Consider the following 12,439-nt stretch of genomic DNA (forward strand, 5'->3'; position numbering starts at 1 on the left):
TGGCAAGGAAGGAGGATACAGGGCTCAAATCAAGGTCTCTCCAGAAATTTACCACTGTCAACATGAATGGGATCAGCAAAACCCATTACCAGAAGACAGGAGACCAGAATGTACCACATGCAAGAGAGATTTATCCTCATACTCGAAGGCTTTCTGCAACAAATGTAATACTTTAACATGCGCACTATGTGCCAAGCATTACTTCAACCTCACAACGTTCATCACTAAAAAGGCTCCAATCCCTTACAATCAAAAGCCATTGTTACAAGAGCAACAAGAGTACATCCGGTGGTGTGAAGCTGAAATGAAGAGGCTCCGGGAAGAAGCCATTCAATACAAGACAGAGCTTGAGGAACTCAAGTTAATTATTCAGCTACAGGATGATGAACGAGAACTAAGAAGAAAAGGGAAGTATAAAGAAGATGAACTTCTGAATTTGGAGAAAGAAGCTGAAGAAGCTGAAGCAGCCGCAGTTCATGTTCATTTTGAAGAAGTTCCACCAGAAAAAGTTCTTGCTATTGAAGAAGTTGTAGCAGGAGGAGAATTAAAGGAGAAAAAGAAAAACATGCTCTACAATCTCACCGTGGAACTAGAAATTCCAGGATTACAGAAGATCCCACTACACGCAATTCTTGATACAGGAGCAACAACTTGCGTCGTAGACTCTGAATCCGTCCCAGCTGAAGCCTTGGAAGAAAACACATATACTGTTGAGTTCAATGGTATAAATTCAAAGTCAAAGGCAAATAAGAAATTGAAGGGTGGAAAAATGTATATAGGGGATAATTGGTTTCGAATCCCTTATACATACAGCTTCCCATTCCACCTTGGAGGAAGAATCCAGATGATTATCGGGTGCAACTTCATTCGAGCAATGTATGGAGGCGTACGGATCGAAGGAGACAATGTTACATTCTACAAGAATGTAATAACAATTCAGACCCGTCAGTCAGTAAATCTTCTGGAAGGACTTGAAGAAGAGGAAGATTTAACAGTGGATCATTATTATGAGCCTTCATCAGAATGACTATTTCATTCCACTAATATCAGTCCTCATTTTGAGCAACATTTTGAGAAGTTAATGGAGCAGCTCAAGACTTGTAGAATCATAGGCGAAGACCCTATGAAATATTGGTCACACAATCAGATTACCTGTAAATTGGACCTGAAGAATCCTGATTTTATAATCAATGACAGGCCAATGAAGCACATAACTCCAGCGATGAAGTTGTGGTTTTGATCTCCTCCTTTCACCACCTTCCGTTCGCCGTTGAAACTCTGCATATCGGGTACTGGCTTGTTCCAGAGTTTCTGTGAAGACATTTGGTTGTTCTTTAACAATAAGTGTCCTCGATAGTGGTACTAGTGTAGTGTTGAAGTTGGTAGAATGGTGGAGTGATGTAATGATAATGATGATGATGCCAATAATGGTGATTGTGTAATGACAACAATGATTGTTTTGTAGTGGTGTAGTTGCAGTGTTCTGGTAGTGCTGGGCGGTGGTTGTGGAGTGATTGTCATTGTAGTGGTTGTGTTATAGAGAGAAATAGGTGACGGTAACAATAGAGACGACGATGATAATGAAAGAATGGTGGTAATTATGATAATGGTGATGTGTTAAAGATGGTGTTTGTGGTGTTGGTGTCTTAGGTTGAGATAGGTGTGGTGGTGGTGGAAATTAGAAAGTACAAGAAATGAGATGATGTTTATTCAAAATAACAAATTTCAAATAGTAATATTACAAATTCAGACTTAACTATCCAGAAATTATCTAAAATTATCATCTTATGATTCAGATTTATTCTACATATAGATCTTACCCTACACAAATTTAATCTCTACCATACAACCACTTTGATAAATCTGGATTACCAGATTTATTGAATTTCAAATAGTATCTATTGGAGACTTACACATTATCATACTCAATCTTTAAAAAAATAGGTCCAAACTTGGATATAAAAGAGCACCTTCAAGAATTATAAGCAAGCACAGGGTATATTTGTGAGTTTCATACAAAATTGAAACAACCTTACAGCTTGGATCGATTTTTCTCTATGAGCTCTCTTCTGAGGATTTTCCCCGATGCTGATTTTGGAACACTGTTTACAAATGTTACCCTCCGCAATCTTTTGAATGGTGCAACCTGAACAATACACAAATATTGAATACAATTTAGCATCTTGGTTTCCTTTGAATTGGCAAGAAAAGAAATTGGTTAACAACAGCAATAATAAAGAACAAAAACAAGATCCACAGAAATTGAACGCCAAAACATTACACTTTCTAGTCTTCTCCATGATCATAGTCAAACAAACGAAACAATAATTAGAAACTGAACTGGCATTCTTTTTTGTCACAAGGCAAAAAATTGAGCAGAGGATCATCCATTCAATGTCGGTCAGCACTCATCTAATACCATCCGGGCAAATGACTGGTTATGGAAGAAGACATACTCATTTCAAATTATATATAGAACCTGATTCCTAAAATTTGTTTCTCACCATTCTTTGAGCTTAAGTATATGTGTGTGTATGTATTATGATTGGATCTTGGCTGTACCCACATCTTATTTTTGAATGATTTGTCATATCGACATATCCATATCATATTGTATATGTATCCCAAATCTATATCTGTATCCATGCTTCATAGCTGATTGGTAAAATGGTATCAGATACGGTAGTGAAAGCTGAACAAATATTTTGTCAAACAACATTTTATTTACTGTTATGCAATAGGCTAATTTTCAGGTTATGGCAAATCCCTGAAGAAATCTTTCTAAAGATCACTAGAAATTTAGAGTTGGGCACTTGATCTACTATTTAAGAATGATTGATCATTTTTCTGTAACCCTACCTGGTCTGCAATAAATTTCTGCACATCTTCTTCAGTCAGTGAACTGTTGGGAGAGCGGACAACATATGCAATTGGGACCTCACCAGCTTCAGCATCAGGAAACCTACACGGAAGAAGAGTCCTTAAGCTTCAATGAGGTCTTTACAAGATGGAGGTTAATATAATTTTTCAAGAGAGATGAGATATTTTAGTAGAAAATTTAGTATGTATACTCACGGAATGACAACAGCATCTAATATTTCAGAGTGAGAAACAAGCAGCCCTTCAAGTTCTGCTGGTGCAACCTAGCAAGAATCAACAAAGGAAATAAAAACAGGATCCTCACGTGCTTCCATGTTTTCACTCTTGTGAAGTTTTCTAGGAGGATAACATAAAATTTAAAATACAAGAAGCATGTATAAGAGAACAATCCTACTCAAGACAAGAAGCACTCAGCAAATTTATTAATTGCAGGACTTCTTGCTCCTTCAAATGAGATAAAGAGGACATAAAATATTTGTAAGAAAAAACTAGGGAAAAAAAAAACTACTGAACGAAGAATGCTACATAAGTTATAGTTAAACAAGTTACCTGGAATCCTTTGTACTTGATGAGCTCTTTAATTCGGTCAACGACAAAAAGTTGTCCATCCTCATCAAAATATCCAAGATCTCCGGTATGTACCCAACCCTGCTTATCTATAGTGAGTTTGGTGGCTTGTGGATTGTTAAAATAACCTGAAAATGAATTTTAAAATGGCATTAGATCTTCTTGAAGTTAATACGAAACAAATGGCTTGAGCCTGCAAGCAAAACAGCGGTGGAATGCAATTAGAAGAAAGAAAGGTAACAATTAGCAACTGTTAAAATGATCTCATGCACATGTGGGTCTTGTGAGAAACAACTCAAAAAGAGAGAAGAAAAAAGCAATACACTGTACCATCAACCACCACTAGTATTGTAACTTGTTAACAACCATCCGAAAAGAAAAACACTGTGCTTGCAAGGCAATAAACAGTACATCAGAGAAGAAAAGAAAAGAAAAAAGTTCTCCTGCAGCATCTCATCCAAGAGGCTCTTGCTCAAAAAGGACCTTCAATGATAGCGGCACTAAACAGAATTACCAAACACAATATTGGCCACCTTGCAAAATTAAAGCATTCGGTACTTGCATTATATTTCCATTGGCACATCATATAGCACCATTCTGCTTTCCTCAGCAACCAAATGAGTATGCTCTGTTACAGTGTATATCTCTTAGGACCTAAAGACTGGCATCATTAACACCTCTTCTAAGATGAAAACCAGCAATTATGATATGGCCTAGTCGATGCGAAGTTCACATGTTACTAATTGAGATTTTAAATCATATTTTAGTATTTTCTTATTTTTAGATTTAAAAAAAGAAAAAAAGAAAGAAAAAGAGGCAGAAATGAACTACTGGAATAAAGGTAGTTTTTTATGTAATTACTTGTTATTATGGTGTTGTAAGGCCTGACCTCTTGGGAGAAAAACAGATTAGGTCTTAGAGAATGAGCGAAAGTTGAAACATTGTGAAGAGCTTTGCTCTCTCTCTCTCCCTCTTCTTTAGTTCGGTACTAGAGCATAAGATCCATTGGAGACATCAAGACAATACTAAGGTGACAGGCATAAAAATCATGAAACTAGACTCCAAGTTTTCTCCAACAAGAAGGGAATAATACAAGGTTGACACAGAGATTGTCATTAAGTTATTAGAGTTAAGACTTGTTTAATGGTATTGTTTTTTTCTTACATTTAGATATTTTTAGGATTTTAATATGGTAAATAATTGTCATTAGGGGTTTGTAAGACCTTTTAAGATAAAAGCGAATGAATTCTTGGGGAATGAATAAAAGAAATGTTTGGAAGAGCTGTAATTTCCTCTCTCTCTCTCTCTCTCTCTCAATTCTTCTTCTTTCATTCTCCTCCTTCCCTCCTTTGTTTTCTCTCTTTCTGTTTCTTATCGCATATTCTTATCCTCACCTAAATCTCTCTCTTCTATCCTCTCTGATCACCTCTCTGTCTCCATCTCTCTCTATCTCCAACTCCTCATCAATACAAAAAGAAAAGAAAAGAAAAAAACAAAACATCAGATATCTTATCCATCCATCCATATAGGAATACAAAATTCTGTGACAGCCATGTTACATCACTTCTCTCGCCATATGGAAAAAATTCCCTTCCCATGACATTAGACCATTGCAACCATCTGATTTTGTCATCCATGCACTCTCCTCAACTTCCCTACTATAAAATTGAGAAGACAACTATTCAGCAAAACAAATTTTAATCTCACTTTTTTCCATTTTTTTTTTCTTCTTTTTTGAATTATATGGATACTTGCATTCTGAAGACCAAAAGGAAATATCATACAGGCAAAAATAAGCAACACCATACCTTGCATCATGTTAGCTCCTCGAACCCATATTTCCCCCAACTGATTAGGAGGAAGAGGCTTTAGAGTATCTACACTGACTATTTGGGATTCCACTCCTGGGACAAGCATTCCAGCTGAACCAGAATGTCGAGGACCTACTCTTGGATTCTCAACTGAAACAATTCCACAAGTTTCCGTCATACCAAAGCCCTGAAATGAAGAGTTCTTTTTATATTAGAAGCCAATTTACAATCCCAAGCTACTAATCATGAAGTAAGACCTTTAATATCAACCAAAGAAGTTATTTTCACTAAAGTTTGAAGATTGTTGAGACTTTCTGTAATTGAGGAAAAATCAAACTATCTTTACAAGTATTGTTCTATTTTGAAGTATAATAAGCACCAGCCTCAAGAATAATTCTAGTTAATGACATCTTCAATATGGCCACAATGTGATGATTTTGAAGGCCAGTGGAGAAGTCTTTCCGTGTTTTACACACTCAATATATAATTTTTTGGAAGATAAAGAGTATGAAAAGTCTTCTGCAAAACTGTTGAAAACCTCTTTTCAAATTTTTATTTGGTTGCTAAAGCATGAGGGGAATTTGGAACTCCAAAATGAATTCTAAGTTTAAACAAACTAACTCAAACAAAGATACAAATGCAAACGTCCAAGAGCACACAGTTTATACTTCACAAGTGCCTCAACGAAACTGTGCTGCATAGTCATTCATAAGAACTGTGGTGGGTAGAAAAATCTTAACTAGGACCAGATCAGCATAGACAAAAAGCCCAAAAACACTAGATTCACTAGAGAAGATAATGATAAACTTCAAGCCCCCCCATATCCAATCATGAAATTTGGAATGCCATTAAAAACATAAAAGCCTTTAAAGCACCTGGAAAGGATGGATTGCAAGCTGTTTTCTATCATAAAAACTGGAATATTGTGGGACCTTCTACATGCAACTTTGTCCAACAATGTTTTTCTAACAAGAGCATCCCTAAGGAGGTCAATGAAACTCAAATTGTTTTAATGCCCAAGCTGAATAATCCTGAGACTATTAAGCAATTTAGACCCATAAGCTTGTGCAATGTGACCTACAAATCATTGTTAATAGAATCAGGCCCCTCTCTGACCTTATCAGCCCCAACCAAAGTAGCTTCATCCCAGGTAGAACTACCACTGATAATATTATCCTAAACCCAGGAAATTATTCATACCCTTAGAAATGTGAAAGGTAAAACTGGTGGTGTGGTTCTTAAGATTGATCCTGAAAAAGCTTATGATCGCATTTCTTGGGATTTTGTCCAACATACTCTCAAAAAATTTAATCTTAACTCAGATTGGATTACTTTCATTATGAATTGTGTTTCAAATGTCAATTCTTCTATTATTTGAAATGGTGAGGCCCTCCCCAACATCAGTGTTGGGAGGGGTCTTAGACAAGGGGATCTCCTATCCCCTTATTTGTTTGTGCTTTGCACGAAGAATCTATCTAACATGATCAGAACAAAACTGAGAGTGGGGTTTGGAAAGGCCTGAAAGCAGCCAAACATAGTACCCCTATCTCTCATCTGTTCTTTACTGATGACCTAATCCTGTTTGCCAAACTAACAGAAGGAACTGTGAGTGCATTATGGAAGTTCTGAATGAATTTTGTGAGTTATCTGGCCAGAAGATTAACTTCCAAAAATCCAAAATCTTTGTTTCCCCTAACATCACCAGAAGAGAAGCTCTCCCTCTAGCTATCAATGTGGTATATCCCTAACTGATGAACTAGGTAAGTACTTTGGAACTCCTTTGCTACATGGCAGAGTAAACAAAAACCACATAAAAGACATCATTGAGAAAATAACTAGCAGGTTGTCTGGATCGAAGGCTAAAAATCTCTCCCTAGCTGGTAGAATTACCCTAGTGAAGTCTGTCACCTCTGCCATTCCAAATCATCTCATGCAAACTATGGACCTACCTAGGAATGTGTGTGACAAAATTGACAGCTTGAATAGAAACTTCATTTGGGGAAGTACTAACAGAGTTAGGAAAGTTCACCTGGTAAATTGGAATCAAGTTTGCAAAAGTAAAAGAAATGATGGTCTGGGTATTAGGAGAACTAGAGAGCAGAACTCTGCCTTAATCTCCAAATTGGGTTGGAAAGTTGCTAGTGAAGCTGATAACCTTTGGTGCAAAATCCTTCACTCAAAACACCTAAGGAAGCACTCCATTTCCAGTTGGCCCACAAAGAGAAAAGCATCACACACGTGGAAAAGCATAATTAGAGACAGGGAGATTTTGGAGAATAATATCAAATGGAATGTGGGGAATGCGGAGAATATATCACTTTGGACTGATTGGTGGCGTGGCATACATACAGCCACAATGTAATAACAATCAAGGGCCTCACATTGATTGCACAACAAAATTAGCTCTATTTTAGATGATAGAAGGCAGATGGGACCTGACCCCAATCCAACACCTGATTTCCCAACAAGACAAAGACAACATTCTGAGCATCTACAGACCCAAGTTTGTGACTTTAATGGATACCCCTACAAGGCAAGGGACTGCCAATGGTAACTTTTCTACTTCAGCAGCATATAATGCCATCACTAAGGCCAAGTTTGGCATGTCCAGGAAAATCCAAAAAGCCAAAAAGTTACTCAAAAAGTTAAAAAGTTAACACTATTCACCAAAAGTCAACAATTACGGCTGCACAACTCTCAATCCTAATTTTCTCCTACAAACCAATTTTTACAATTTTTTATTACACATTTTTCCATAAAAAGTCAAAAAGTTAACCCAAACATCTATATTTTCTTCCTCAATTTTTTAGTCCAAAAAGACAAAAAGTACACTTATTTAGGACACCCCAAACAACCCCTAAACAGGAAGAGAACGGATTGGATTGGCAATGGATATGAGGCTAAAAAGCTTCCTCTAGCTGGTCATGCATGGAAGGCTCCTCACAAATCATATGAGACTTACAAGAAATCTTGCAGATTCAGACATTTGCCACAGATGCCAAACTGAAAGAGAAGACATGATTCATGTACTAAGAGGATGCCCCAAAGCTAAAAACATCTGTCTCAAATTAAAAGATCTTAATTGGTGGCAAAGAGAAGACAGGAAACCACTGCCTGAGTGGTTAAAATCCAACATGAAAAGCAAAGGTATGTTGGCTGACATCCCATGGTCAACAATCTTCTTGTCTGCCATCTGGAACATCTGGAAAGAAAGGAATAAAGAAGTGTTTGCGAATCAAACCCAACCCATACACATCAGTACAAGCAAAATTCTACAGCGGGCTCAAGAGATCCAGGAAGCTAATCAAAACCGCCTCCACCCAAATTATTGCGAGCCAAGACTAACTAAATGGCTTTCTCCTATTGCAGGGAAACTAAAGCTGAACACTGATGGATGTTCTAAAAGAGATCCAAACCAATCTGGGTATGGAGGCTTGCTGAGTGATAAAGTAGGCACCTGGTTGTGGGGATACCGTGGCTATCTGGGAAATTGCACGAGTTTGAAAGCTGAACTTTGGGGGCTATACAGAGGACTAACAATCATAATGCAAAAAGGAATGGCTAACATAGAAATTGAGATAGATTCTCAGTTAGCAATGAAGCTAACCAAGGATGGAGTTGAAAGCACATCTCCATACAGAGCACTGATTGAGGATGTAAATTTCATGCCGAGAAGGTGCAACTGTAGCATTCAACACATTCCAAGAGAGGCAAATCAATGTGCAGATGCGCTTGCCAACATTGGAGCCAACCAAACAGAACACCTTGTCTTCCAAGAAGATCCACCAAAGCTTTGTCTTTTCTTTCCTAATTGCAGACATGGTTTTTGCTAGCTCGAGGAGGGACTGATTACCTCCTCCGTTTTGTTTTGTTTGTTATGTATAACTCTTAACTACTTGTCTCATTTTCACTTGAATTAAAAAAAAAAAAAAAAAAAAAAAATGATAAACAACCCAAAATGAAATGCCAGATCTGGAGAGGCGCACCAAATGGGCTTGTCTGGATTTGTGTTACTAGAAAATCCTAATCCCCTAGCGAATTACTTATTGGTACGCAAGTTCCGAAACATAGTATACTTTCATTCCAAAACAGTAAATTTAGTGATTCGAAACAATCTCAAAAGTTTTCTAATATATTTCCTTAAATATTACATTAGGAAAGAAAAAAATCAAATATAATGAACCAAAAATCTAAGGTGACTTAAGTTTTGACAAGACAAAAACATCAATATATATATATTATTGGATGCCTAATAGTTAAAAGAAAGCTACTTTAAAAGTCTTTTAAATTCTTAAGTGTAATATATATAATTCTACTTCTACCAATTCCTGCTCCCATTTCATGCATCAGAACGATCCGCGTTCTAGGTAACATAGGTATGGATAAAAAGACCAAAGTCCCTAACCAACAACGTAACAACAAATAAACCAAAGGTGATAGTATTGGCAGTGAAGGGCACATCACTGATCAGACCAATTGACATGTTGGAAATAGCGGCTGAGCCATTTCTTAAAAAAGATATCACATAGGGAACATAAACCTAATGATGGCATTCAACAGTACAAAAGGGATTGAAGGAATATGGCTAAGGTACAAAAACTATCTACACAAAAAAACATATAGAACATAGTTCGTGCTCTTGATTCCAGAAGGAAGTACACTGGCTTGCCCATCAGAGCACCCTTCTGACCAAACACATCAGTCAGTCAGGCAATTCTCATGTTTGTATATTTTTCTAGAGATTCAAAGGCTTGTACTGAATCATCTTGTTCTCTACAATGTGAGGAAATTTTTCCCTCCACAAGAACCATATTAAACATTCATAAATTATAACTAAATACTAAATAGTAACAATCAAGGTTTCGAAAAGCGGTTGCGGTATCGGAACCGTATTTTTTTTTTTTTTTGGCACAATTTGAAGAAAACTTACCGATACGCATTTCCCCCCCCCTCTAGAATCACATTTATTAGGGTTTAAAATAGATTTTGATCCATTTTTGTTAATTTTTAAGTATAATCTAATATATTTCATATTTCAAATCACTATAAAATGAACTTTTTACATTTTATTTCAATAGTTAACGACTTTAAGAATAAATCATTTTAAATGTGTACAAATTATCTTTGAACAAAATAAAAAACATTTATAATTAAATATTAAATAAAATGATTATAAAAATAAATGTAACTACTGTTTATATTTTTTTTATTTTACATGCTAATGTAATGAAATAAAATTTTAAAAAAAAATTATAAAGAAAATAAATTCATATAAGATTTTTTCTTTGGGCATGCATCACTTGAGTATTTGTTGTTTTTTTTGTAAGTTTTTATTTTTATTTTTTTTGAAAAAGTAAGTTATTCAGAATATTATAAAAGAGTGTAACGGCATGAAACAGACCTTTATGGCTGTTACGGTACCGCTACAGCCGTTAAGTAATACTGAAACGGTTATTGCACATGTGAATTTCCGTCAAACCGCTATAGTCAAACCGCTATAATGACTATAACAAGTGGCAGTAACCACATAACCGTTACGTAACGGTTGCGACTGCTTTTTAAAACCTTGGTTACCTATAAAGTGTTGTCCAAAAAAATATCTCAAAAATAATTTTTATTAATGACACAATTTTAATTTTTATAATCATTTCATTTATAATTGTGAATATTTTTTATTCAATTAGTTAGGTACTAACAATAGTCTCTCAACAATTCATAATTGAATTCTACCACATTGACTTGGCATTCATTTTCTCCTTAAAAAGTACCTGTATGACAACAGCTTGAGGGAAATTCTTTGCACACTCCATCATCAAATCCTTCCCCAAAGGCGCTGCACCGGAGCCAATTTGCCTCAAGGACGACAAATCAAACTTCCTCACCACAGGGTTCTTAGCCAGAGCAAGCATAATAGGAGGCACAATCCACAAATGAGTCACTCTATACTTCTCAACCGACCTCAAAACCATCGACAAATCAAACTTCCCAACCGACACAATTGCATTGCCTCTCTGCAACTGTGCATACATAATCACTGCCAGTCCAAACACATGAAACATCGGCAAAACACACACATACACATTGTGCATTTCGCCGGCGAAGTCTTGATCCGCAGACACCATTTGAGCTGATGCAATGAAATTGCGATGACTCAATATCACACCCTTACTAGTCCCTGTTGTCCCTGATGAATACAACAGAGCAGCTGTATCATTTGATCTAATTGAAACCTCAGGCAAATTTGAAACCGACCCAACACTCCTAATCAAATCAATAAAATATGTAACTTTCGAATTTGAGTTCGTAACAATCGAAGCAGATTTTTCAGAACCCAGAATAATAGATGGTAAACCAAAGCCTTTAACTTTTTCCCACAATTGAGAAACAGTGATGATAAGCTTTGGTTTGCAATCTTTGACTTGTTTCGAAAGCTCAGAGACTGTGTACATAGGATTTACAGTAGTTGCGATAGCGCCGATTGCGATGATTCCGAAGAAACAAACAGGGAATTGGATTGAATTTGGGGCGAAAATGAGTACAACATCGTTTTTCTTGATACCCAGATTGAGCAAACCATGAGAGACCTTGGAGACGATGGATTTGAATTGGGAAAAGGTTAAGATTTCGCCTGAGTCGGCGTCGATGAGGGCGGGTTTTTCAGGGTAAGAAGAAGAGTTTCTGAAGAGAAATGAGACCATAGAGAGATTTGGGTCTCTGGGAAGAACCAGAGGGGGTCTGAGAGATCTGAAAATGCCGTCTCGGCCATACCCAGATTTCTCCATTGAAACTTTTTCTGGTTCTGGATTTTGCAGAGGGTTGATTTTGGAGATGGGTTATGTTATGAAGATGTGTGGTTATAATGGGGGTAAGTGGGAATAAAAGAAAGTAAACACCGCATATATCAGAGTTGCGTGGGAAACGTGGCGCTGACTCACTAATTTTTTATTTTTTAATAGAAATATTTTTTCTGAATTAGTTTAAAAATATATGTTAAGATTAAGTTTGGCTATTACAAAATAATTTATCTTTTTGTCTTTTTATCTTTTTTTATTATATCATTTCTTTACTTTTTTGCACATCTTTTCATAAAAAGACAAAAAGTACACTTATTTAGGTCATCCAAAACAACTCCTAAATGAAAATAGAGTAAACACTCCTTTAAAAAATTTAGATATAGAAGA

At 36.3% G+C, this 12,439-nt stretch overlaps 1 protein-coding gene across 2 annotated transcripts in view; it reads right to left on the bottom strand.

Annotated features, from left to right (window-relative positions):
• LOC114304171 (AMP-dependent synthetase and ligase family protein) overlaps window positions 1-12,167 on the bottom strand; it is a 50,916-nt gene extending 38,749 nt beyond the window's left edge. The window contains exons 1-6 of one of the 2 annotated variants that reach the window (XM_028249324.2): window positions 11,027-12,167; window positions 5,256-5,445; window positions 3,430-3,575; window positions 3,076-3,143; window positions 2,860-2,962; window positions 1,687-2,146 (exon numbers count right to left, since the gene is read on the bottom strand). In XM_028249324.2, the coding sequence (XP_028105125.2) occupies window positions 2,033-2,146; window positions 2,860-2,962; window positions 3,076-3,143; window positions 3,430-3,575; window positions 5,256-5,445; window positions 11,027-12,040 (1,635 nt within the window). In that variant the 5' untranslated portion in view covers window positions 12,041-12,167 and the 3' untranslated portion in view covers window positions 1,687-2,032. Of the gene's footprint in view, window positions 1-1,686; window positions 2,147-2,859; window positions 2,963-3,075; window positions 3,144-3,429; window positions 3,576-5,255; window positions 5,446-11,026 lie in introns of those variants that run through there. The other variant, XM_082899193.1, reaches the window with a different exon arrangement.
• Between the last annotated feature and the right edge of the window lie 272 nt (window positions 12,168-12,439).

This window comes from Camellia sinensis, chromosome 12 (genome assembly GCF_055761805.1).
Source record: "Camellia sinensis isolate YWXY chromosome 12, ASM5576180v1, whole genome shotgun sequence".
In the NCBI taxonomy this organism is placed as follows: Eukaryota; Viridiplantae; Streptophyta; class Magnoliopsida; order Ericales; family Theaceae; genus Camellia; species Camellia sinensis.